At 39.4% G+C, this 27,522-nt stretch overlaps 1 protein-coding gene across 1 annotated transcript in view; it reads left to right on the top strand.

The window, feature by feature from the left end:
- The first annotated feature begins 233 nt into the window (after positions 1 to 233).
- PDE1A (phosphodiesterase 1A) overlaps positions 234 to 27,522 on the top strand; it is a 183,244-nt gene continuing 155,955 nt past the window's right edge. Inside the window, exon 1 of the mRNA XM_087708227.1 lies at positions 234 to 464. Within this exon, the coding sequence (XP_087564353.1) occupies positions 361 to 464 (104 nt within the window). The 5' untranslated portion in view covers positions 234 to 360. The remainder of the gene's footprint in view (positions 465 to 27,522) is intronic.

Raw genomic sequence — 27,522 nt, forward strand, 5'->3', positions numbered from 1 at the left:
AGTTAGTCTGTAGCAAAGGCAAGTAGTGGGAAGTGTGTGTGCATGGAACGGGGGGTGGGGGGGTGGGGAAGACCTTCCGCGGTTGGCTAGTGGTACATTTCTTGTCTCAGTGGATTAATCACTGGGGGGGTCAGGAGGGCTGCTTGTGAGGCTGGCAATTCGGCTGGCCAGCTGAAGAGGCAACTAAGGTAGAAGTGATTTTCTGCTCTGCAATTCTGATTAGGTGTCAAGCGAGAGAGATAAACGGAGCAGCCATCTAACATGTATGGATCTTCTGGCACATGTGCTGGGTGGAAAAAGCCTTTCCCATCCCGCTGCTGAGCCTAACTAGAATTCAGTTGCTGTGGGACAGCTTGGACCATGGGCTCCACAGGTCCAGACGGAACTCAGAAAATGGACAGCACTCCTCTGAAGTATCCAATAGGAGGCCATACAGAGAAAATGTGGCAACGCCTGAAAGGGATGTGAGTAGACTGCCTTTTCTCTTTTATTTGATCCTTTCTTTCTCAGGGGAAAAAAAAACACAACAGTCATTTTGAAAACACGACTAATGTATTTCTGGGCAGAGCATTTCAAAGGAAAGAGCAATAATCAATAATGTCTTCTCATCAGTAAGCTAAGCAAGAGGAAATATTGCACCAGGAAGCTGGATTATTTTTTTTATTGTGCATAAAGTGGATAATGGAAAATGAAGCATGTAGCATGTACTTTCACAGTTAAGCCTTTTGATCAATGAGATGTGATCATTTCCCCAACAAAACTAGTGCCTTGGCATCTTGGCATTGGATTTATAAGGTTATAAGCAGTAATCTTGCTAGAAGAAACTGGCCTTTGTGCAGGGAAATTGGGAGAATACAAACAGAAAAGTGAACTTGAGCAAAGCATTTAAACCTTGAACTGCGTATATTGTAAAACTTCCTTCCTTCCTTCCTTCCTTCCTTCCTTCCTTCCTTCCTTCCTTCCCTCCCTCCCTCCCTCCTTCCTTCCCTTCTTCCCGCCTTCCTCTAATCTCAGAAGTTACTTCATGGATTCTGTTAAAGCAGGCTTTCTAAGTGTTTTTCTGATGGAGCTGGATGGGGAAGACGATACTGAAGTCACACATTCAGGAAAAAAAATGACTTTCCATGACTCAGTCGCATAGACACAAAGTGAAAGCACAGACCAAAATCAGAGCAAATTGCAGATGTTGGAGATAGGACCAAGCTAACTTTTTTTTGGGTGGTGTGGGGGAGATTGGAAAATATGCAAAATACACTCTTTTCAGAATTGAAAAGAGGAGGGGCATGAGGAAAGCAGAAATTGGGATGTTTTATCTCAAGAAAAGCTCATGAAGAAGAACATCATACATTTTTGTGCTATCTGCCCAATAGTGGGTGATTTATGAGTATAGATGAAAACATTTTTTTCCTATGCACATGCTAAAGCAGTGATTTTCAAAATGTGGTCTGGAGACTCCCGTGAGTCCCCAAAACCCTTTTAAGGGGTCTAGCCAAATCAAATGAATAAATAGTTTAAAATTTATCAGGCTGAATTTTTAAGGTAGTAAATATCGGTAGGTAAAACCCACATAAACCAATGTTCTTTGGGACCCTCTACTGTTTTTAAGAGTATAAAAGTGTGAGAATCAAAACATTTGAAAACTACTGTGATAATCTGTACTTGAGTGTAACTTCGGATGGAATCTCACCTTGCACAAAACATTTTTCAGTGGAACTATCAAGTCTGGAGAATCACAGCTATGAATCCAACTACAGTTTGTTTGTTAGAGAAAGTCCTAAAGCAATAAATATCAATAGCTCATTTACATACACTGTTGCAAAGTATAAATCAAAAAAATTCTGTGATACTTTGCATATTTGGAATTCCATTCCCATCTCTGAAATCTGAATTTAGGTAGATTTTTTAAAAAAAATAAATATTTTTTAAATTTTAATTAAAACAACTACAGCATCTTTCTTTACATCTGTAGAAAATGTATCAATCGATTACAGATCCTCCACAATCAACAAACACGAATTTAGGTAGATTTTTAAATGCTGACTATTATAGGCTGAGGCACCTTGTACAATGGAAAGCAAATGTATGTTTGAGGAGTCCAAGGTGCTTGCAAAAGAGTTTCTTACTACGTAAATTGCCTTTTCTCATTCATAGAATATTATGAAAAGTCAAAGCAATCCAGTGACATCTTTATAACTCTCCCATGTTTTTATATCAGATTTTCTATCTGCTTTCTTACCGCAAAATACCATGAAGCGTGCAACACAAAAAAATTAAGTTTAAATAAAAATTGCATATATCATAGGTTAAAAAAAAGTAAAGGGAAAAAGCCATAGATGATTTTTGGATTGGTGCCTCTGTGAACCCATTGCAAAGTATCCTTTAACTTGATGTTTTAATGAAAAGTATATTATGCCATCTTTCTTCATCTCCATTCTGTTCCTCTGAAAGGAAGAAGAATCATAACCCTTTCCCTCTGTTTCTTTGTGACAAGTTCCAGTGAAGGCAACAGAAACAGAACTTAATCTTGGGAAAATATATGTCCCAATCCCCCTACAGTATGTAAAATAAAGGGAGTTACAATGGGTTGATCATTTATTGCTTTAATTGGAACATATAGCTGGAAAAGCTTGGATCATTGAAAAATCCAATTTACCGTATATGCTTTCCAACGCATGGACTTTGTCAAGAGGTGCGTGTTCATGTAGAATCCAAATATGTTGGACTTTGACTCTTAAAATTCTTATGAATTTGACATAAGTACATCACAACAGTTCTTCTGGATCAGACTGAAACTGTTGTAATCCAATTGCTCTGTCCTACAGCAGCCAAGCCGATGCATCAGGGAAACTCCCAAAGCAGATATGAGGGCAATAACTCTCTTCTTCTATTGCTCTTTAGCAACTGTAATTATTAAAGACATGCTGTTTTTGATTCTGGAGATAGCATATAGCCACCAAGATGGTTTCCCATAGATAAGCCCTATCCTCTCTGTTTTAATTGAAACACAACTCACAATTTGGGTTTCATTATAAGGGCAGCTAATATGTGGTGCTTCATGTCCACTAGATGGCATTTTCTGAGTTCGCAAATAGACTACACTCACTGATGTAGACATGTGTCACTGCTGTATAGCTTGTGTATACTACACCATGGTTAAAGTGTTGGATTAAAAGGGAGGAGAGTCAGGTTCAAGTCCTCTTTCAGCCATGGAAATTTTCCAGGTGACTTTGATCTCCTTCATGCCAAATTACCTACTGCTTTTTTTTAAAAAAAATTTTTTTAAATTTATCTCCAAAGTTAAAATACAAAATAGAAAGAAAAATCAGCTACAAACAAAACAACAAAAGTAATAAAAATGTGTGTAGAGAAATAATAAACAACAATCTTCAATATTAAGCATAAAATATCCAACCTGATTGAGTGCTGAAAATTACATCTCAAATAACTGATATATTCCCCCAATGCACAAGAGGTCTGCAAATAGTTATAAACTTTCCCATCTATATTAACCAAAAATATTATGTTACATAAAAAGATGTTACCGATGTAGAAATCTATTATCTATCCACCAAGTTAACCCACCCATCTATTCATTTAAAAAAACAACAGTTAATAGATAACCCCAAGAACAAAACCAGTCTCTAGAGCAGTGGTTCTCAACCTGTGGGTTGGGACCCCTTTGAGGGTTGAACGACCCTTTCATAGGGGTCCCCAAAGACCATCAGAAAACATATATTTTCAATGGTCTTAGGAACCGAGACACCAATTTTATAGTTGGGGGGTCACCACATCATGTGGAACTGTATTAAAGGGTCACGGCATTGGGAAGGTTGAGAACCACTGCTCTAGAACCTTCTGTTAGCAATTTGTTATTATATTTATCATGCAGAAAATCCAGAAATGGCTTTACACACCTAGAAGAAAAGGCTTCAGGTCTCATTAGTATTTTCATTTTGAGTATTTTCTGCATTGTCATTACTATGTTATCATCCATTTTATCATAATTATTTAACATATTCATCTTAAGTAACATTTAATAAACTTTAGTGATCTAGTGGTCATCTCCAGAACATGAGTTGAAGTTCAATTCAGATTTATCTCCAGCAAAAAAAACCCTTTTAAAATCAAGTTTAAATATTTTAAAAATTCCATAAACCAACCACAATTAATTCCCACACTTACTAATTGTTTTCTTGAGTGCCTCTTCTTCAAATATCAACAAGTCATGATATGTCATTAACCCTACTAACATCTCCTTTCTGCATAATGCTTTATATGGTGAATACCATAAAGCTATCTTATCAGCCAACCTTCTTCCATACCTAATCAATTGCCTAATAGAATGATTTTTAAAATCAGGGTTAAACTTGACCTTATACCATAAATAAGCATGCCACCCAAATCTCAAATCAAAACCTTCAAGATCTAACAACCTTGGGTTTTTCAAAGTTATCCATCCTTTTTAACCATGCCAAACAAAAAGCTTTGAAATACAATCTAAGGCAAGCCAAGGCATCATTTTTCTTTGGCATTATGTAAGAGCAAACTATTTACTTGGGATAAAATGAAGGGAGTTCTCTTATGTAGCTGCCTTAATCACCTAGACAATCTTGATTGATTGATTGATTGATTGATTGATTAGGTGCAGAGGTGGGTTCCTACCAGTTCGCACCTATTCGGTAGAACCGGTTCGTCAAATCTACCGAACCGGTTAGAAGAGGTTCCACCAGTGGACCCGGAAAGCAGGCCACACCTACAGAAGAGGTTCCAATTTTTTTTGAAACCCACCACTGGTCCTTGGATATGATTATTCTACACTATCATGCTCATATTTATAAAACTCAGTGTCTCTGTGAAAAGTAAGGATGACTACTGCGTTTGTGGTGCAATCAGAACATTGCGTGCGTTGAAGTTGTTTTAGCGCAAACCAAAGATGCCTTTTAAAAAACAAGTTTACATCATATTCTTATGCATGCCAGTGGTGTGTGTGAGGTAATTTAAAGTGGTTCTGACAAGTGTCATCATATCCGGTCACATGGGTGGCAAGCCACTCCCATCTGGTCACATGGGTGGCAAGCCACTCCCACAAGGGAGGCCACACCCACAGAGTAGGTTCGAACAATTTTTGAAACCCACCACTGATTAGGTGCCATCAATGTCAGTGTCTATTCTTAGTGACCATGCAGATAGATTTTCTCCATGATGATTTGTCCCTAACCTGGTCTTTTAAGTCTCCCAGTTGTCTACCCATCTGGAGAATGACCAGTTATTAATTTAGCAAATAAAACAAACAATTTATTAGATAAAAATTTTGTGCATAGGAATTATGGTTTATATAGTTCGGCCACATAAATGTACAGAGTTAGAATAACTTTTATTATGGTTTTCATCCAAAAGGTGCTTTTTCAAGAGGCAACGGGTCTTCCTTGTTTTCCTTTGAAACTGTTTTGCTTCTCATCCAAGAAGCTTCTTCAGAAAGCGAAACGTTCATGAGAAGTGAAACGTTTTGAAAGAAAATCCGGAAAGTCTAGTTGCCTCTTGAAAAAGCACCTTTGGGACATCTAAAACCTTGATAACTCTTCGTAGACATTATGGTTTTCACTTTTCCTAAAAATATGAACAAAAAAACCCCCTCTTTTCCCTCTTTTTCTCCTTGCTTTTTTCCCCTTTGTCATCTCCCCTTTCTCATATATGTATGTATGCACTGTGCTTCTACATTTTTAATTACAATACTTCTCTTTATTGCTGGTTGCTGTCCTATTATTCCTGAGCTTTGTTTCAAAGCCCTTTGCTTTCCATTTTCAACAATTACCAGAACTCACTGGGTACTTGGCAACTGTGCTTTGTGAACAATAACTTAACAAAAGCATTGTTTGTTATGTCCAGGTTCAATAATCAGCTTCTATACTTTTCTTTTACAAGCATCAATACTACATTGCTAATATTACTTCAACTAGGCTGTCTTGAATCATCACAATGCACTGTTTTGTGTAAAATATTTTCACTCAATTCTTCCCATGCCTTGGAGGATTGAAGAGAAACTCTTGAACTAATGTGACAAGGAAAAGAGGGAACAGACACACAGAATGTCAGAATCTTTACAATGAAGTATCTATTTCTGCCTGGAGTGGCCATCTACTGGGAGTTATTCTTTGATCTAGCTTTTCAAGGACCTCACTTGGAAACTTGAATTATTCGTGTGTGTAATTTTTTTCAGAAAGTAAATGTATGGATTTTTAAAATTTGGAAAGCATTTAACCACAGATCAGAATAAAAACAAAGCAAAAAAAAAGCAAAAAAAGAGCCTTTTTAATGACTAATTTATGAGATTGGTTGCAAATCAAATAAAGGGCAGCTGGATCATGTAGTTTTTTTCTGTGGGTGAAATTGTATTTTCTTTAATAGCAATAGCACTTAGACTTATATACCGCTCCATAGTGCTTTACAGTCTTCTCTAAGGAAGGTAGAGAGTCAGCGTATTGTCCCCAACAATCTAGGTCCTCATTTGACTGACTTTGGAAGGATGGAAGTCCGAGTCAACCTTGAACCAGTCAGGATCGAACGCCTACAAATGGCTAGTCCCCAATACCAATAATGTGTCTTTAACCCGCAGGCTTATTTAGATTTTCTGATTACTTTTTCTGTCTAATCTTTTTTTCTCCCCCGTAGGTGAAATTTAAATTTAACATCTTTCTTCTGAATAAGTTACATGATTAAAAAATAAATAGTTAATTCATAAAGGGAGTTTATGTTCATTGAGGAAATGAATAGAAGTTCCCCTGAGCAAGTTCTGTTTGATTACTCTTTGGCAAGAGTGAGTGTAGCTTATATAAATCATGTTGGCCAATGTTATTAAATTCAGCAATCTACCTTGCTTTTCTCCAGTCTTGAGGTATACTGTCTTTTTAAAATTCATGGTAAATGCTCATTAATGTAAAATACAAGTTTTAAAGACAGAGAAACCATTTCTGCATCTAAGTTAGTGATGCATAATTGCTTGAATGGTAGGGCATAGCTGTTTTGTGTTGCAAACAGAAGATATCCTAGTGTAAGATTCTGAACATATCTGATCCCATCTGATGAGTGTTTTCTTTTTAAATTCACTGGCAGGATCACTAAATGTTGTATGCTTGCATGCCCCCAAAACCTGAGATAAATCCTGCTTTCCTTTCCCAACTTTTTAATCAGGGAGACACATGACCAATTGACAATCTTATCAGTGGTTAGCGATGTTAATAGCAGCTGTGTCCTGATATCAATTTCCTCCCAGAAGTTCTGCAGTTCCTGTAATTGAGAAAAATTTGATAAGTAAGGTGGCTTTTTTAAAAAAAGATTTATTAGCTAGCCAGGCACTATGCCATTTTGTCCTCATTGCAAATGGGCTTAAACTGATCATTTAATATTTCAGATTGCACTTTATTATACATTGGGGAGACATAAAAAAAAATGTTGCCATCTTAAATGTCTAAAGACTTCACTGCTGTCTTTAGAAGGCCATTCTTTGTTCGCTACTTTATATATGTAATTAAATCTTAGATTTAGTCCAAATGGTTTGGACAGACCAAGTGATTTGTGTTGTATCTGGATTTTTATTGTTGTTTTTAAAATCAATGTTGTTTTTTAGAATGGTCATAGGAATCAGAAATACATGATTCTGTCTTATCTAAATTGAAATATTCTTTTCAGTAGAGAACTCTTCTTATGATATGAAGAAAGTTTCACTTGTCCTTGATTTTAACGAATTTTCACCCCTAAAGCATTATGGATATGCATGGATTTCTGTGCTCATTTTTCTCCGTGTAAGTCCTAGTCTGTACATTTTTTAAACTAACCAGTATAAAATACAGTGTGTGTGTGTGTGTGTGTGTGTGTGTACTTAACATATATATTTTGTGTGTATTTTCATCAATGCCTTCAGAGTTTCAAAAGCAGCACACACATCTGAAAATTATGCTATGGTGAAGGATTCTGACATTTGTCAACTCATTCATCTCAGTGTAATAATGTTTCTGAATATTTCAGTGTTAATCCAAATGCTAATAATTTATTGAATAATTGATCCTATTTTGTGGGTAGGAAATGTTGATTCCTCATGCATTTCAAATAGCTGTTCTTTTATAGACCTTTGCTAGGTAACTAAAATATTAAAGATGCATAATTAGTGATGAGTAACAAAGCTGCTCACCTCATGCTATTTTCTATGAACATTTCCTTACAATAATCCCAAAATACGAAAAAAATGCCATAGAGGTATGCGAATCAACAACTATATCTCTTTCTCTCTGCCCCCCCTCAGATTAATTGATTTTATGCATCAGGTTGATCTGATGATTTGAATCGAGAATTCAGATCACCTACTGATTATGTATACATACATTTATATCCATCACACTATTTTGTTTTAGGGTAAACAGCATTATGTAAAATGCAGAAAATAACTACAGTTAATTTTAAAAGAATTTAAAACATGAAAAGTACAATATCAGAAGAAACAACAATACCAACACCATTTTGCTATGACCCTTTTATATCTGCAAACCATCTTCACTTCCACCATTCACCAGTTTCATACATTGTCTCGTTAAACTTTTCTCTTCTCTCTTTCTGAGGATCTGATCCACTATCCATCCATAGTTTCTTGGTCTTCCCTTACCCTTCTGCCAGTTCACTTTTCTTTCATATATTTGCTTTATGTTTGGAATTTTATTCATACTTCCTGCATTCTTCCTAAACCACATATATTCATATACTTGCTCTATTTTTCTATATTCATATCTAATTTGCAAACATTCCATTTTTTCCCATCAAACAAAAGTAACCGGGATCCTTTTATTTTAATGTTTAGAGTTGTATTCCTTGTTGCATCATATAATTTATCTAATATTTATTGCAAGTCGTTTGGTTTTCATACAACCGTATAGCATCATTGGTGCACATATTTTCACATTCCCCGGATTATTTGCTTTTTTCATAACATTTTCTTTCAATCAACACATGTTTAATAAATTTAAAAAATGATTCTACATTTTCAATCACTTGCTGAAGGTCAGATATCTGATTTACACTTTCAGATCAAAGGTTCAAGCAGAAGCTTTGCACAGCAATGAAATGTGTGTTTCACTGCTAAAGATTTCTATACCATGGTAAATGTGGCATATTTTTCCTATAACGTTTAAACATGGCAGAAAATGACCAGTCCTTCAATCATCTATCCTGTCCACATTCATAAATTTAGTTATGTCCCCCCTTTTTCATTCTCTATAATGTTAAGTATCTTATTATCTAATTTTAGGGTTCAATTGTCATTGATAACATTTTCATAGGTCCACAATAACTAATGTTTGCCTCATATCCTATCCATTGCAACCACAACAGCCACAATGTCATGCAAAAATAAAAGAATACAATCTGTCTCCCAACAATGAGCCAGAATAAAGGGCCAATCTAGATATTAAACTAGACATTTTAATTACTTCAATATTTTAAAGGAGGATAGAGGCACCACCATCCTAGGAAAACTTATTTGAATGGAATCAGCTCTGCAGAATTCTAAGGAACATGATTTTGAGTAAAAGTGGAAAATCAATTTGCAAACTCCATTGTATTTATTTAGAAAATGGTTATTTTGAATCAGCACATTTAATCCAGATGTTATGCTGAGGGAAATTCAGCCTGGCTTCACAGAGTCGGGCTGTTGCTTTAATGAAGTCTACTCAATGAACACAATCTCTATGGCTTGTAAATCAATTTGCGGCTTATTATTTTATCAAATGTCATTTATTGAATTATGTATTCAATAAACGATGGTTAAATAAAACATAATCAGCATAATGGATGTGCCATTAAAAGTATCTTAATTTTAACCATGGGTTTGATTGCATCTTAGAGCAAACATAAAATGGAGTAGATGCATTAAGAATTGTTAAAATGAAATATACTAAGAATAATAATTAAACAAAATACAACAAAAACAGTCCAGTAAAAACATTCTCTCTCCTCTCTCTCTCTCTCTCTCTCCCTCCCTCCCTCCCTCCATCATGGCCAATATCTTAAGTGTTTTGACCACACTCTGTGAATACCACCAATTAGGTCACTCCCACCATGGACCAGCAGCAAAGGAAGACTAAATCATAAGTCTTTGGTTTAACTGATGGACTGGCAAGGGGAAAAAAATCACAAATAAATGACAATCCACATGTTCTAGAGTAGATCAATTAGTGGTCTAATATGGTATAGTACAGTGTTTCTCAACCTTGGCAACTTGAAGACGTCTGGACTTTAACTCCCAGAATTCCCCAGCCAGCGAATGCTGGCTGGGGAATTCTGGGAGTTGAAGTCCAGACGTCTTCAAGTTGCCAAGGTTGAACTTAACTAAGTTCAATGTAAAGGTGTTATTAATTTTGTATTCTTTTATTCTCAATATATCTTAGACTGTGTTTGTTAAAAATCTATACCGTGTACGGGTTCTGGGAAGCCAGGGGGGTAGGTTGTGGGGGGTCGGGGGGTCGGGTGGGGGGGAGGGATATATATCAGGTTAGATGAGATGTGTTAGATCTCAATGTAATTTGACACCACATGTATACTGTTTCCTTTTCTTTTTCTTTCTTTATCTTATATTTTTATTACTATTACTATTTTTTTTCTTTAAAAGTAGGATAGGCTAAGTATATTGACATGTAGCGGAAATACACCAAGGAGAGGAGGAGTGGGAAAGAAGAAAGATGGGCAGAAAAGGATAGGAGAGACTGTAAGGGGGGAAGATGAGAAGGATAAGGAGGAGTGGATTGTAGAGAGAGGAGCAGTAGAAAGGGAGGGGAAGTAGAGTAGGAAAGGATGATGGAGGGAAGATAGAAAGTTGGAGGGTGGTAGAAGAAAGAGGTGTATGGAGAGCAGAAGAGCTACAATGGGTTTCTATTTTGGGGGCCATTGTTGACAAGAGGAACTGATGTAATTATTACTTAATACTATATGATATGGGCTGTGTATAGTATACATGTGAGTGTGTGTTATGAAAAAGGAAATAAAATATTTTAAACCAAGAAAAAAAAAGTTGCCAAGGTTGAGAAACACTGGTATAGTACATTCATGCAGGGTGTATCATCTTTTCATTTTTAAACAGCATTGGATTGCATCTCCAAGAATTGGCTCCAAATAGGTAGAACAAACATCTCCCTCAAGCAAAAACTGAAATGTAGGAAACTTCCATAGCGCAGTGTGGCACCCTTACACTCCCATCTGTCCTTCTTTTTAAGTATCTGCAGCATATTCTTCCTGCCAAGGATCTACAGTCTACTTTGCTGCTGCAGGTTTAACAATTTAATTGCTAGGCATGCCATCCCTGCAGTGCTCTTTCCAAATGTCACATGGGCTAAATACGTCTTTTTGAAATATCCTTATTTTTTTCATTCAGAAACATGCGGCCGCATTTGTAAAAACTGCAATTAGGTTTTCCTGGTGTTGTGTGGCTTGTGGCTGCCATAATGATTGGGTTCATATGCAACCCCAAGCAATAATCCCTTGTTTTGCAAACCACACAGTAAACCAAAAGGAAAGGTTTGGTGACATAATGGCCAGCATCAAAGGGTGGAATGCCTCGTGGCACAACAAAACCGCGGTCCACTAAAGTGCGCCCGATTAAAGCGCGTACCTGACGTCAGCAGCAGCGCGACAAATACGACCGCGGAGAAAAAAGGGCGCTTTAAAAAGCGTTTTTAAAGCAAGCCGATTCACCTAAAGGTAAGGGTTAGGTTTAGGGTTAGGGTTAGGGTTAGGGTTAGGTTAAGGGTTAGGGTTAGCTTTAGGGTTAGGTTAAGCGTTAGGGTTAGGGTTAGGTTAAGGGTTAGCGTTAGGTTTAGCGTTCGGTTAAGGGTTAGGTTTAGGGTTAGGTTAAGGGGTAAGGTTTAGGGTTAGGTTTGGGGGGGTTAGGGTAAGGTTTTCGCATTAATTTTAACTTTACCGCTCACAGCGTGATGTTTTCGTCGCGCTGTGATGACGTCAGGTACGCGCTTTCGTCGAGCGTGCTTTAGTCTACCACGGTTTTGTGGTGGAACTGGAATGCCTTTGTAACTAGTCTGTTTGCAGCCATTAAGAGGTTCAGATGAAAGGAATCAGTAGAGAAAAAGAAATTATTTGATTTATAGTCAAAGCAGGCAATGGACAAGTCCCAGGATACCACACAGAGAAAGGAGGGAAACAAATAGAAGAGAAACAGACTTAGAAGCACCTGCAAGAACATGGACTGTTGGGCTAGAACGGACCCTTGGGATCAGCTGAAGAGATCTTTAAAATTTGTTGGTGCAGATAACTGTGATAAGTATTTCAAAGCCCAAAGCCAGATACAGTTTCACTAAACTTTGGCAAGGTCACTATCTACTTTGATTAGATATTGGTGAAGAAAGACCAAAAGAGCTATCAAAAACTTTTCAGATTTTTACTTCAGCTTCTTCTGCAGTGACCTGGAATGACCGTAAGTCAACAGAATCAATTATGGCCCAAGGAGATGCTTTTGGACTCATTGATGAGATTGGCATTCAGCTATTGAACTTTTGCTGTTTTCTGCCAAAGAAATGGAGCTGTTCTTCTTTCCACTACTTAGCTCAAAGCTCAATACGGTATTCAATTGGCAGTTAGCTTCCCCACCCCATCCCCCATTCTCACATCTGATCTTTCTAATGCAGTGTTTCTCAACCTTGGCAACTTGAAGATGTCCGGACTTCAACTCCCAGAATTCCCCAGCCAGCATTCGCTGGCTGGGGAATTCTGGGAGTTAAAGTCCGGACATCTTCAAGCTACCAAGATTGAGAAACACTGTTCTAATGCAACCTCATTATTGTTGTACTGATACCTTTCTCTGTGTGAATGTTAATGTTGCCTTACAATTACCAAATTTGCCGTGTGCATTTTCAGATACCTCCAAAAGCATTCGCCTCTTTCTTCCCTACCAATGCAATTTTAAAACGTTTTGCATAAATCAGCTGGATAATTGTGGACTGGCGCACTCAAGCACGTAATAAGCTGAGCACGGCAGGAATGCACCTTTATAGTTTTGTGCTTTTGAAGTCGGATGGGCAACCTGGGATCTTCAGGCGTTTCGTATTTCCATTCCCATCAGCATCAATCAGTCTTACAACATCAAGGGACAGTCAGCAACAGATTCCGAAATATCTGAAAATAGTTAAAGTGTCAACTCCCAATGTACGTGCTAACCTGAGAATATGTTTCATAGAACTCAACAGACTTACTTTTGATGCACAATTGCCTATTTCTTGTGATTTTTACCTCATATTGTATGGATATGAGTTGCTAGAATATACAGTATAAGTGGAGGTTACTTTGCACATAATTCTGACATTGAGGTTTCATGCCATATAGGGCTACTAGATAGAAGCAGAAAGTTAGTTTTCTGCTATCTAATAGATGTTTGGATTTTTGCAATCTAGATCTGGAATGCCTAAGAAAAGACCAAGAGAACAGTAAATACTGCCATAAATAATGCTTAATGCTTATTTATGGCTTCTGATATAAATAAAGTGGATTTATTTATAAATAATGTTTTTTTTTTAAAAAGTGGTTTCTGTCCTTTGCGATTGTGGTGACATGCAGAAAACAACAACAACAACAACACACACACAAACACACACACAAACACACACACACACACACACACGCCCTTTGTGCCCTAATCAGTGACCACTTGAAGATCTCATCGCAGCATGACAGAATGCAATTAATGTTGCTAGTTTCTGGGCAAGATCTGTTTAACTTCTACATATTTCAATCTTGTATTTTATATTTTAAATTTTAATCCTGATGCTTCTGCATCATTAAACACACTTGGTGGTAGGGAAATGCTTCATAAAAACAACTGATATGCACATACCATATACTGATGTGAACTAATTACCCTGTTATGCTCTTTGCTGATCTTAAAATATGGCAGTCCTAAGTGAAAGATTAGAAGATTATACTAAAGTATACTACTATTAGTATCATAATACTTACAGGCTAATTCACAAATCATCATCTTTTGAATAAAATGTTTAGATGATCATAACAATATGCTAGCTTTAGGTTCATTGGCTTGCTTAAAGGTAAAGGTTCCCCTCGCACATATGTGCTAATTGTTCCTAACTCTAGGGGGCAGTGCTCATCTCCATTTCAAAGCCGAAGAGCCAGCGTTGTCCAAATACATCTTTGTGGTCATGTGGCTGGCATGACTAAATGCTGAAGGCGCACGGAACGCTGTTACCTTCCCACCAAAGGTGGTTCCTATTTTTCTATTTGCATTTTTACATGCTTTCGAACTGCTAGGTTGGCAGATGCTGGGACTAGTGATAGGGATACATGGCGCTAGGGATTCGAACTGCCAACTTTTCTGATTGACAACCTCAGTGTCTTAGCCACTGAGCCACCGCATCCCTTAATTACGGCTTGCTTATGTGTAGGCACACTTGAGCAAAGATCCTTTCCTTTGATTTAATTCTGTGCCCCTTCTGAGCTTTATGAACAAGATGGTGGGTGATGAAAATGTGAAAGCAAACTATGCCAGGCAGAACAACTGGCACCGGCACAGCCTGATTTAAATGTGTATTCAGTTTCAGAGTATTCATAAGTATTCAGCTTTATGTATCATAAGTATTATGATAATACCTCATAGGTATTACCCTTAGACATAAGACAATACTTATTACCATCTTTTAACCTTTCCTATTACCTTCTCCCATTGGAATCTTATGATTATATTACTTTGTTGTTTCTATGTACACTGAGAGCTTATGCACCGGAGACAAACTCCTTGTGAGACAAATCCCACTTGGCCAATAAAGAGTATTCTATTCAATTCAATATTGACTCACGACAGCATGGCAAAGACAATTGATGTCTATACAAATGCAGTGGATTTTTCTAGCACTGTGCTTTTCCTCCAGGTATTTGCAAACCAACAAGGAAGACACTCAGGTCTTATATTTACACTGCAAGATAGTGTGTCCTTGCATCAAAATATTTGTGACCCATCAAAACCGCGCTCGACTAAGCCGCGCCCGATTAAACCGCGTCGCTGACGTCATCAACAGGGCGACAACAGCCAGCGCGGAGAAAGAAGGGTGCTTTAAATAGTGCTTTGAAAGCAAGCCGATTCAACTTAAGGTAAGGGTTAGGTTTAGGGTTAGCTTTAGGGTTAGGTTAAGGGTTAGGGTTAGGTTTAGGGTTAGGTTAAGGGTTAGGGTTAGGTTTAGGGTTAGGTTAAGGGTTAGGGTTAGGTTTAGGGTTAGGATTAGGTTAAGGGTTAGGTTAAGGGTTAGGGTTAGGGTTAGGTTTAGGGTTAGGTTAAGGGTTAGGTTAAGGGTTAGGGTTAGGGTTAGGGTTAGGGTTAGGTTAAGGGTTAGGGTTAGGGTTAGGGTTAGGGTTAGGGTTAGGGTTAGGGTTAGGTTAAGGGTTAGGATTAGGTTTAGGGTTAGGTTAAGGGTTAGGTTTAGGGTTAGGTTTAGGGTTAGGTTAAGGGTTAGGGTTAGATTTAGGATTAGGTTTAGGGGTGTTAGGTTTAGGTTTAGGGGTTAATTTTAGGTTTAGGGTTTACAGCGTGCTTCTGTCTCCGCGCTGTTGTCGCCCTGTTGATGACATCAGCTACGCAGTTTAGTCGGACGCGGTTTAGTCGAGTGCGGTTTTGTGGTGGAACCCAAAATATTTACAATAATAGTAAACTCTTACACTTTCTCAATTATTAAAAAAAGAGGATTATTGTTTTGCATTTTAGACTGTCCAGTCTACCCAGGCTCTATCTTTGAGGGAGTTATTTTCCTTCTCCATAAAACTATTTTCTCTTCCAACACTGTACAGATTAATTCACGCTGTAATCAACACTCATAATCTTCCAATAATTTCCAGATTTTACTTTATCACCATATGCAAGAAACTAATTTTAGGAGTTGCTTTTGCATCGGTTATTGCTTCGTGCAATATGATGCAAAGTCAATTTATTTGATGCCAGAAATAAAAATGGGTGTTTTTTTTTTAAAAAAAGTATTACAACCCAGAATCGGCCATAATTATATTTTAGAGCTCAAATCAATCAAGTCGTTTTACCAGACTTTGTTGCTTGTGCTAAAGATGTTTGTAGATGGATTTAGCTTGATGTGCAGCATTTATTTATTTACACATTTCCATTCCAGCAGATATTCTGTCTCTCAAGGATTAAAGGGAAGAGTCAACAAAACAAAGCATTAGCAAAAAAAACAGAGGAGCAGTTAAAAGAGTAAAGATGGCAGTCACATTAACTATGGAGAATTTTCTGTGTCTTCTAGCGTCTGAGATCATTTCAAAACAGGCAAGCTCAACCGTGGCTCTGTCTTCCCATTGTGGGGGATGATGAGTTTTCCTTCCATTTCTCTCCACATCAGAAACTCTTCCCTTTTTTGGCATCCTCCGAAATGGGTTTGACCCAGGGGTGGGTTGCTAATCCCATTCCAACCGGTTCGGTTGGAACGGGGCCGGTGGCATCCTCATGCACGCGTGCAGTTCACGCATGCGTCTTAGCGCCTGCACGATGCTCCAGCTGCTCGCGGAGACTTGCGCAGGCGCTGTATGTGCCATCCAGCTGCTCGCGGAGAAGCGCAGAAGCCTCGCTGTATGTGCCATGCACCTGCGTGGAAGCGCAGAAGCCTTCAAAGACCGGTAAGGAGCGCGGATGGGCGGGTGGGCCCTTCGCCGTTCCCGGAAGTTACTTACTTCCGGGTTCGCCGACCAACCGGTTCGCGGGAACCGCCGCGAACCGGTTGAAACCCACCCCTGGTTTGACCACAATAGCACTAGCAATAGCACATAAGACTTATGTACTGCTTCATTAGTGCTTTTACAGCCCTCTCTAAGCGGTTTACGGAGTCAGCCTATTGCCCCCAACAATCTGGGTCCTCATTTTAGCCCCCTCGAAGGAAAGGAAGGCTGAATCAACCTTGAGCCTGGTGAGATTTGAGCTGCCAAATTGCAGGCAGCCGATAGTCAGCAGAAGTAGCCTGCAGTACTGCACTCTAACCACTGTGCCTCCTCGGCTCTTGTACTACTGCCAGCCAGCATGGTTTGGGTTACAAGGAACCACAGCTGATTCTAACCAGGATAAGGAAAAAGAGGGGGGAAACTATGGGAATTTAGGAACAATGTCCTAAAATGCTTCCAACCCCAACACCAATAAGTCAGTGGATGGAGATATGCCATATGTCTTTCTTTATAATGGGACTCCTCTTCCAGCCTACAATTACTTTTCCTCTGGATTCCCCTATCAATAATTCAAACCTTTCTCACCCTTCTTCATCATCTGGAAAAGGGCTTCTTTTGCTTCCCTCTGCCTACCCTCTACTTATAACATCTTTCTAGAAAGTGCAGTGCTGCCACTTACACTGGCATGCTCTAGCCAGCCTCTGAAACCTGGATATTTTGCCAGATGTTGGATATCCGGATGAATAAAATATTGGAAGTTTTAAAATAGGATATGCCTGAGAAAAACCTGGGTGGGTAGGAAACCTACCCTACATGTGGCCTTTGGTTCCAGCAGCATTATTTGAATGGCTTGCTAGGGGACACTCACCCCAAAGAAGCCAAAGCCAGATGAATGAAATAGATGACAAAGGATAACATTTTAAATTAATGCGTTTTTGTTTCACCTTTCTTTTGCCCAAGTCAAGATAGCATATATCTGTGATGGTGAGCCTATGGCACGCATGCCACAGGTGGCACGTGGACCCCTCTCTGTGAGCATGTGAGCCGTTGCCCAGCTTGGCTCCACTGTGCATGCGTGTGCGCCTCCCGCCAGCCAACTGATTTTTTTGGTCTCTGCTTCACATATGGGAAATGTGTGCATATGCACAGGATTGCATGTGCATATGTTGGGGGGGTAGGTTGGGTCATGTGCACATGCACGGGGGAAGCATGGAGTGATGGTGTGGCACAACCATTTTTGGTCCCCGGTTTGGTCCCAGGAGGCTTCAGGGAGGCCTGCTGGGCCCAAAACATGGTGCAGGGAGGTCATGCACATGAGAGGGGGGTGGAGGAAGCATGGGAGGATTGTACAGGCATGCACAGGGGGAGGGGCTCATTGCATTATGGGTGTGGGCATGTGCGTGAGTGCTGTCACGTGCATGATTTCAGCACACAAGAAGAAACAGGTTAGCTATCACTGGCATATATAATACTTCTTCTCTCATTTCTCCCCACAATAACCACCTTGTGAAGTGAGAGTTTAGAGTTTTATTGATTTGTATGCCACCCACTCCCGAAGGACTCCGGGCGGCTTACAATAAAACAAGGGAGGGGGGATAATACACAAACAACATATTAAAATATACAACAGTCACAATTTCTGAGGGGCTGGATATTTCGAGAGCCCCCCGGCCTGCTGGAGCAGCCAGGACTTAACGGCTTTGCAGAAGGCCGGGAGGGTAGTAAGGGTCTGGATCTCCACGGGGAGATCGTTCCAGAGGGCTGGAGCTGCAACAGAGAAGGCCCTCCCCCAGGGAGTTGCCAGCCGACATTGGCTGGCAGATGGAATCTGGAGGAGACCTAACCTGTGTGATCTAATCGGTCTATGGGAGGTGATCAGCAGGAGGTGGTCTCTCAGGTACCCAGGCCCGATGCCATGAAGGGCTTTATAGGTAGCGACCAGCACCTTGAAGCGGATCCGGAGACTAATGGGTAACCAGTGAACTAGTCTGAGAGATAGAGAGTGACTGGCCAGGATTCACCCAGCCAACAGTTATGCCTAAGGAACTCCAAAAACTCAGAACATCCTAGTTGTACCTTAATTACCATATTTTTCAGAGTATAAGACGCACCAAGGTTTTGAAGAGGCAAAGTAAAAAAAAAGTTTTTGCACTCTGCAGACCTCCCAAAAATGGCCCATTTTTTTGTCAAAAAAGGGCATGCATAGCCTTTAGGAGGCTTATAGAGTGCTCCTGGTGGCCGGGAGAACAAAATTGAGCAAAAAACAGCCTGTTTTTCACTCATTTCTGCCCTCCCCAGCCCCCATGAGCACTCTGCAAGGGTGCTAGGCACGGCCATTTTGGTGAAGGGGGAGGGGTTTCGGGATCCTCCTGGAGATGTCCCAAAAGTGTATTTCAGGTTATTTATATTGAACTAGCACGATGACCCTGAAAAATATATCACTAGATTAAATAGTGTAAGGTATACCTATAATTTAGGTTGATACTAGGGTGTTACTAGGAGATGCAGATCTCTGCATTTTTTCAATTATGATAACAGAAAATCAAGAGCTCCATAAACCTTCATAGGGGGAAATAAAATGCTGAGGTATTGCTATACCTTTTTAAATTTAACTCCTAGTTATTTTATACATACTTAATAAGCCACAACTGTATCTGCCTTCTATGAAGTCCAACTGAATCTGATCCAGTAGTGTTTACTCTGACTATCTTCGCTTACTGTAACCATAATCCAAGGTCTTAGATGGATGCCCCACTTCTTCCTTTCTGGGAAATGCTAGGAAAAAATGAACGAGGGATCTTTGTCAAGGGCCACACACGTTCTGTGTCACTGAACTGCTGCTTTTGATTCCTATGGGGGTGGGGAGGAAGCAAATGGACAGTTTGTCTCTGGCAAGGTTTTCCTTGCTTTCAGGTGTTTACTTTCGTTCTACAGGACCTCAGGGGACACTAACAGTAAGCTATGCTCACTGTCAATGCTCTGTTCACGCGCTGTGGAGCTTGCTTACGCTAACTGTCAAAACCAATCATCATGAAGAAGAGCAAACATGTTAGGGGGAAAATGCGCATTTGGACGGCTACTCATTGAAAGATGCATACAACTTATCATAGGGAAACGTTTATTTAATTGAACAATTTACAGGGCTGCCTATATTACAAAAAATATATATATACTTTCATTCGGTACTTTCTTTTTCCACCTTGATAGCATACCAAAAAAATTCTCTAGAGTCAAACTTAATTCTTGATTTTACGTAATTTTCTTGGCAATAAGAGTGATTTGCCACTGCCACCTTCTGGAAAGATTTTCTGATTACCTAACTTAGCTTACAATCCTAAAATTTCCTGGTAGTTTCCTAGTATCCTAGCCCTGGCCAAGACCTGCTTAGGTTCCAATTGCAGACAAGGCTTCTCTCTCTGTCTCTGTCTCTCTCCCTCTTTCCCTCTCTCTTCCTCCCTCCCTCTCTCCATCTCCAAAATATGGTGGCATATATAATGTTCCCAGTTGCAATGTATGGCTGTGAAAGCTGGACCATAAGGAAGGCTGAGCACCAAAGAACTGAGGCCTTTGAACTATGGTGCTGGAGAAGACTCCTGCGAGTCCTTTGGACTTCTAGGTGATCAAACTGGTCAATCCTAGAGGAGATCAACCTTGACTGCTTTTTAGAAGGCCAGATCCTGAAGATGAAACTCAAATACTTTGGCCACCTAATGAGAAGGAAGGACTCACTAGCGAAGAGCCTAATGTTGGGAAAGATTGAGGGCAAAAGACGAAGGGGACAGCAGAGAATGAGGTGGCTGGATGGAGTCATTGAAGCAGTAGGCATGAGCTTAAATGGACTCCAGAGTGGATAGAGGACAGGAAGGCCTGGAGAAACATTGTCCATGGGGTCGCAATGGGTCGGACACGACTTCGCAGTTAACAACAACATATAATGCTCCTTCTTCCTATAAACCTCACAACAATAACCTGATGAAATGGAGTGGGCTGAGTGAGAACGACCAGCCCTAAGCAGTCAAGGTTGATCTCCTCTAGGACTGACTGGTTTGATCACCTAGAAGTCCAAGGGACTCGCAGGAGTCTTCTCCAGCACCATAGTCCAATTCTTTGGTGCTCAGCCTTCCTTAAGGTCCACATACCATTGTAAGCAAAGTATCTTCAAAGCATATGATTAAACAACAACAAAAGCCACAGCAATTCTATTTCATATAAGGAGGGGCCATCTTCAATAGTAGAAGGCTTAAATGAAATAAGAATGTTTTGTTGCTGTTTTAAAGCTAAAGTTACAGAGGTAATAGCCCTATAGAAGATATACTATCCAAAGCGAGGTGTTAGATAAGCGTTTACACAGAGGGTTCGCTGCTGAAAGAAAAATATTGGTAGTGGGGGAATGAATGAGAATAGCACCGGTAGAAACATGCTGTTGGCAACTGCACTTGTTTTCAAGGTCAACACAGAAGCTTTGGGACCAATTGTAAGTTATAAATACCAAAGGGAACTGGAGGAACGTTAATTATCCTCTTGGGGAGTGCTACATGCTGATTGTATAAAGCCGTTAAGAAACAATTTTCTTGCAATCAAGGGTTTCCTCCAAAGAGGCTGGTGGGAGGACTGAGAGTATTTGAGGAGTAATCTTTTCCTTTTAAATATACCATATGGAGTTTGATTCCACCTTGCAGAACCTCTAACTGTGAATTCTGTTGATGAGAAGATTTATATAAAAAAATGTCAGAAGCAAATTTCTAGGCAAGAATCTCTTCCTTCTGGCTGCTATGTTAAATGTTAGGTAATAAGACCTCTCACAGTTGTGATTTGATTGTGGGAAAGAAGGCTAATGTCACCAGAAAGAGGAGTGGTCTTTTCGGAGTTATGCCTGGCTGGGTTTCAAGTGTCGTACTCTCTGAGAACCTGGCATAGGAGTGGTGGTACAGCAATTGTAGCTGTTAGGGATCAAATGAGATTGTTGCTGCTGTTGTGCCAGCATTCCTGATTGAGTATCTTCAAGTTAGGGATGGGATTTTATGTCTTGATGGGACTTCAACCTGACCAAATACAAGTTACAGCTGCCCTGTTGGCTTTTGAAAGCAGCCCTGGGATGTTGTATGAGTATGTCCTAGTGGTAGTTAATTCTTCTTTGAGTGTGTAGGAGTTATTTTTTTTTATCTCTTAAGGAGGCCTGGTTCTTAAAGGAACCATTGGTTGATACTGGATAATTTCCCCACAGTATCCAATCTGCCCTTTTTATTAATGTAGATTGAAAAGATGGCTGTATATAACAGCTTCAGAAGACCCTGAACAAGGTAGATTATCTGGATCCTTTTCAATCAGATATGGAGCACAGACCTTTTCAGACCTGGATATGGATCAGAAATAACTTTGGCCACAGTTTTAGATAATGTCTAGCATGATGATGATGATGATGATGATGATGATGAAGAAGAAGAAGAAGAAGAAGAAGAAGAAGAAGAAGAAGAAGAAGAAGAAGAAGAAGAATGCATGCATCTATCCTTGCTTTGCCTGATCTCTCAGCAGCTTTTGATCTCCTCAAGTATGTCCAATTCAAGATTGCAGAAAATACAACCTGAACAACAGAGTGGTCAATGCCTGGAATGCTCTACCTGACTCCATTGTTACTGTTAGGAGTATAATCTAACGGTTGGGTTGGAAATATATAAATCATGTAACAATGCTATACCTGTTTCTTTAAATCATACTGTAAAATGTGATTGGTTGCTGTTTCCTCAATCAGCCGTAAGAGGGAGCCAGAATGACTGTTAGCTCTCTGTTAGATGCTGGGCTGATCTGATCTGAGTGTTTTGGAAGCTGACTGTTAGAAAGTGCCGTGAGCTATTGTAAGTTTTGCAACTGCTAGCAAACTTTGAGTACCGGACTGTTTGTATGATTATGGACTATGTTATTTGGATTATCCCTTAACTGAAAGACATTGATGACTGACTGTCTTATCCGTGTATGACTTGGACTGTTTAATGGACTCTGATACCTCTATTTCCACAAAAGTAAAAGCCTATTTAAACTGCAGTGTCTCTGTATGCTGGTTTGTGTGTTCTCCCACACAACTCTCACAACGCTTCTCTGAACGCACTCAGTCTCCCAACGGGGAGCTTGCTTAACAGTTACATCCTCAAACCCAACAGCTTCAACCTTAAACTGTCTACCGTGGACTTCGCCCCATTCCTAAGAGGTCCATAAAGGGGGTGTGCATAAGCGAACCAGTGTGCCTTCCGTCCCTATCCTACTGTTCCTATTTATTTGTATTCATTTCATTCGTTCATGTCCATGTTTATATTTATACCTGCTATCATGTACATGTTTGACCAACTAATAAATACAAATACAATACAAAGATGACCTGTAAAGCCCTGCATGCTTTGGGATCATGTTATTTGAAGGACTGCCTCTCTCTGGTTTCATCTGCCCATCCCACCAGAATTTATGAGTGTGTTATGCCCTCTGTCATCTTTTCTGCTGTGGTCTCTCCTGTGGAATCTCCTCCCCATTCCCCCCAAGATTAGGATGGCCTCCTTATTCCAAGGCAGAGGTGGGGTGCTCCCGGTTCAGCCAAACCAGTAGTGGTGGTGGTGGGAGGCTCCGCCCACCCGCCTGGACGTTTCTGCGCATGTGCAGAAGTGTCCTACACTAAGTGTGCACATGAGCATGAGAAAACCAGTAGCGCCAGGATTTGAAACCCACCTCTGCTCCAAGGGCCTCCAAAGGTCTGGTTATGAGATCTGGTTATGATGACAGAAGGCCTAGGAATCCCAGGGGACTGGTAAACTACTTGAGATGGCTCCATTAGTATTAACATCACTTTGTCTATTCCTGTTTCGGCTGTTTTTATAGTTTTTAAAGTTCTTTAAAAAATGTTTGTTCATGATTTTAGATTTTAGTTTTGTTGAACACCATCCAGAGTCACTTGCTTGTGAGATGGGCAGCTACGTATATGAATTAGTTAAGTAAGTGCAAATAAATAATCATGCAGTTTTTAGGAACTCAATGTGAATTTTGTCTTTGTTATTGAGCCTTCTTATGTAATTGAACTTTATTTAATGTTAGGGTATGTTCATGTTATCCTGCCAATTATGATTGGCATATGTTTTGAATTGAAAAGACTTTGCTTTCTGAATCTGTTCCTGCCCAGATAGTACTTCTGTCTTTTGAAGTTGTTGCCAAGGTTAACATTTCCCGTGGCATGACAAAACCGCGCTCGACTAAAGCGCGCCTGATTAAACCGCATCGCTGACGTCATCAACAGGGCGACAACAGCGAGCGCGGAGAAAGAAGGGCGCTTTAAATAGCGCTTTGAAAGCAAGCTGATTCAAGTTAAGGTAAGGGTTAGGTTTAGGGTTAGGTTTAGGGTTAGGTTTAGGGTTAGGTTAAGGGTTAGGTTTAGGTTTAGGTTTAGGGTTAGGTTAAGGGTTAGGATTAGGTTTAGCGTTAGGTTTAGCGTTAGGTTAAGGGTTAGGTTTAGGGTTAGGTTTAGGGTTAGGTTAAGGGTTAGGTTTAGGGTTAGGTTTAGGATTAGGTTTAGGGGGGTTAGGTTTAGGTTTAGGGGTTAATTTTAGGTTTAGCGTTTACAGCGTGCTTTTTTCTCCGCGCTGTTGTCGCGCTGTGATGTCGTCAGCTACGCGGTTTCGTCGAGCGCCCTTTAGTCGAACGTGGTTTTGTGGTGGAACCAACATTTCCCACATTTCTCCCCCCACTCCCCAAGATACTTTCTATGACTTATATATTACATACTAGCCTCTCAGAGTTGACTTGAACTGCGAGATGGGCAGCATATAAGTAAAATAAATAATAATAAACAAAAATTATATTTGTTATCATAACTTCCAAGAGAAAAGAATCTTAAGTCTACACATATAAGGCTAAAAGGAAGCAGGTAAATTAAAGAATCTTTCAGAGAATTCGCCTTATATGTGTAGACTTAGATTCTTTTCTCTTGGAAGTTATAATAACAAAAATAATTTTTGTTTATTATTATTTATTTTACTTATATGCTGCTCATCTCGCAGTTCAAGGCAACTCTGAGAGGCTAGTATGTAATATATAAGAGAAGATTCTGTACAGTTTTGTTTTATTTCTCTTGTAACTGGAAAAATTAGAATCAGTCTTGTTTTCTCTCCCAACTTTTATTTGAGCTTTTCATTCCTTTATTTCCTCATTGCTTCTTTCATCTGATATTCCAAACTCTCTGCCTTGAGTTATCCTGTTTCCACATCGAGTCCCTTCCCTTTCTATAGTAGTGCTTTTTTGTGTTCATTAATAACCACCAAACAAAAGGGTAAAAGAGGTACTTGAAATGTCTCTCTGCTAATTTATGTACAGAAAAATTCTGTCTATGATTTCTAATTTATAGAATTATGGAAATAATTTACTAAAAATGTCATGCATATGACTCTGGTGTGGAGGTTTAAGTATATTTCTGGACAGGTAGTTGCCTTCTTGGCCTAATGTCTTATAGAAAGCAAAATTCAAAGTTTAGCATAGATCCTAAAATTGTGTATGTGTGTATCTATATCTCTGCAGCACAAATATTACAAGAAAAAAGAAAATAGGGTTGCTGTGGGGGAAAAGGGAAGATGAATGAGGTATGTTCATCATCTTGAATTATTCATTTAAAAAAATAACAAAGGTGGGATTTTAAAAAAAATCTGAAAAAGAGTGTTGGAAGAAATGCCCATTTGGGTTCAGTTCCAAGTGGGGAAAAAGACATTGGATTCATGGAAGTTGCTTGGAAAGAGGGTTTATTGAAGATGGACACGACCACATGGTTTGAGGTCCTCGGGGAAAAAGGGAAGAGATGCTGAGAGTGCCCAAGTTTTATGCCCTCTCTGGGCTTTTGAATTTGAGCTGGTATTCTAATTGGTTGTCAGACTCCCATGGGGCCATGCAGGGGCAACTCTGTAGGCTGTCCTGAGTCCCAGGCTTGGTTGAGCCTTTGCTGGATGATGATGTAATGAAAGGGCTTTGGGATTCCTACTATGGCTCTGCCTGAAGGAGGTAGATCTTTGTTATGTAGAATAGACTGGCTCAAGCCTTAAAGGCCCATTGACAAAGGTGGGGGGGGGGCTGAGTTTCTGTTTTCCTTTTAGGGGAAATATTCTGTCCTTTTAATATTTCCTAAAATACATTATTTCATTTTTCTAGGATAGGTGTGGGTACTAATCTCCTACAAGAGAAAATAATTTTAAAAGCAGTGACATTACAAATCTCAGCCCTTGTTGTTTGGATGCACCTGGACATATAAAAGTGCAACTAAAGGGGGGGAAAAAAGAAAAAACCCAACTACCACCAATAAAACCTTTATTTAGGCTCACTTGATGATTTATGCACCTGCTTACTCAATCTACAGGTTAACAATATTAAAAAAAACATGCATTCCATTGTTAAGGTTTTGTTATCCTTAGATTGGAATTAGACCAGGCTGCTTTTCAGTGAGAAGAACGATGAACATATTTTGGCTTGGGGGGAGGCTATTTTTTTTTGTTTTGGTACCCTGCCAGAACACAACCTACTGAGATTGGCTCGATAATCCTATGCTTCAACAAACCATGGCTTATTGTGTGAACCAGAATTCTGAAACCCACTTCAATAGGTTTCAATAAAAATTCTATGTGTGTGTCTGAAATATAGTTCTTTTTCCCCCACAGATTTTTTTTTAATTTCAAAGGTTTTATTTCTTTTAAAACACAAATATTTCATCATTCGTCAATCATTAAAACATCGAAGTACAATTTTTTTGTATGCCCCTCCCTCCTTCCACCCCCCTACCCCCCTCCTCCTCCCCCCCCCCCGACTTCCCAGAACCCATACACGGTATGGAGTTTTAACAAACACAGTCTAAAATCTATTGAGAAAAAAGAAATAAAGAAATTAATGACATTCTACATTGACCTTAGCTTCTTCTTGCTGAACTAACTTTAAACAATTTAAATCATTTCTGATCTTAAGCATAGGCTAACTGGAGTTTCTTGGTCCCGTGTTTATTTTGTATATAGTCAATCCATTTTTTCCAGTCTCGTTTATATCTCTCATTTGAGTGATCTTTAAGATATGCCGATATTTTAGCCATCTCGGCTAAGTTTGTGACTTTCAATGTCCATTCTTGAATTGTAGGCAAGTCTTCCAATATTGCGCCCCCCCACAGATTTTTTTAATGCTGGGTTTCCTTCCTCACATGCCATTGTAAAGACCAGACAGAATTCCCATACTTTCTGATTTCTTGATGCTTGACTGAATCCCATTGGCAAAAGAAGAGTCATTTAAAAAAAAAAAGAGTTAGCAGCTCCCACTTTTTCAGTGTCTTCTTTGGAATATTTGGGGTTTTTAAAGTTTTTTATTTGACATTTTTCAAACATTAAAACCACAGTTACACTTTTACAGCTTTCTGTTATCGATATTTCTTTTTTCTGATTTCAGGTTTTCCATTTTTCATTCTATTATCTTATACATGGGATATTTGTTTAATATTCCCCCAAAAGGCTTTTCTATCAACAAATCAGTATAGGAGAAGGAAGGATTTCATTTTCAAACTTTGGCTATAATTCCATGTAATCTAAATAATTCTTTTTTTATTTTAAACAAAACTGCTCTGGGATTGTCAGGGAAAAACAGTCTATATTTCTTGAAAATGATTGCTTGCCAATGGGAAGGTAATGCTTTCTAAAGCGAACCATCTGCTTTGTGTGCATGCATTTTCAGGGCCGTCTTAAAAGCATTATGGGCCCCGGGCAAAGCAGGGTACTGGGGCCTCTACGACAACTGCTCACAGGAATAAAAATGTAAATGGTT

Source organism: Thamnophis sirtalis, unplaced genomic scaffold (assembly GCF_051295495.1).
Source record: "Thamnophis sirtalis isolate CommonGarterSnake01/CBP01778 unplaced genomic scaffold, rThaSir2_p1.2 scaffold_1, whole genome shotgun sequence".
NCBI classification, from domain to species: domain Eukaryota; kingdom Metazoa; phylum Chordata; class Lepidosauria; order Squamata; family Natricidae; genus Thamnophis; species Thamnophis sirtalis.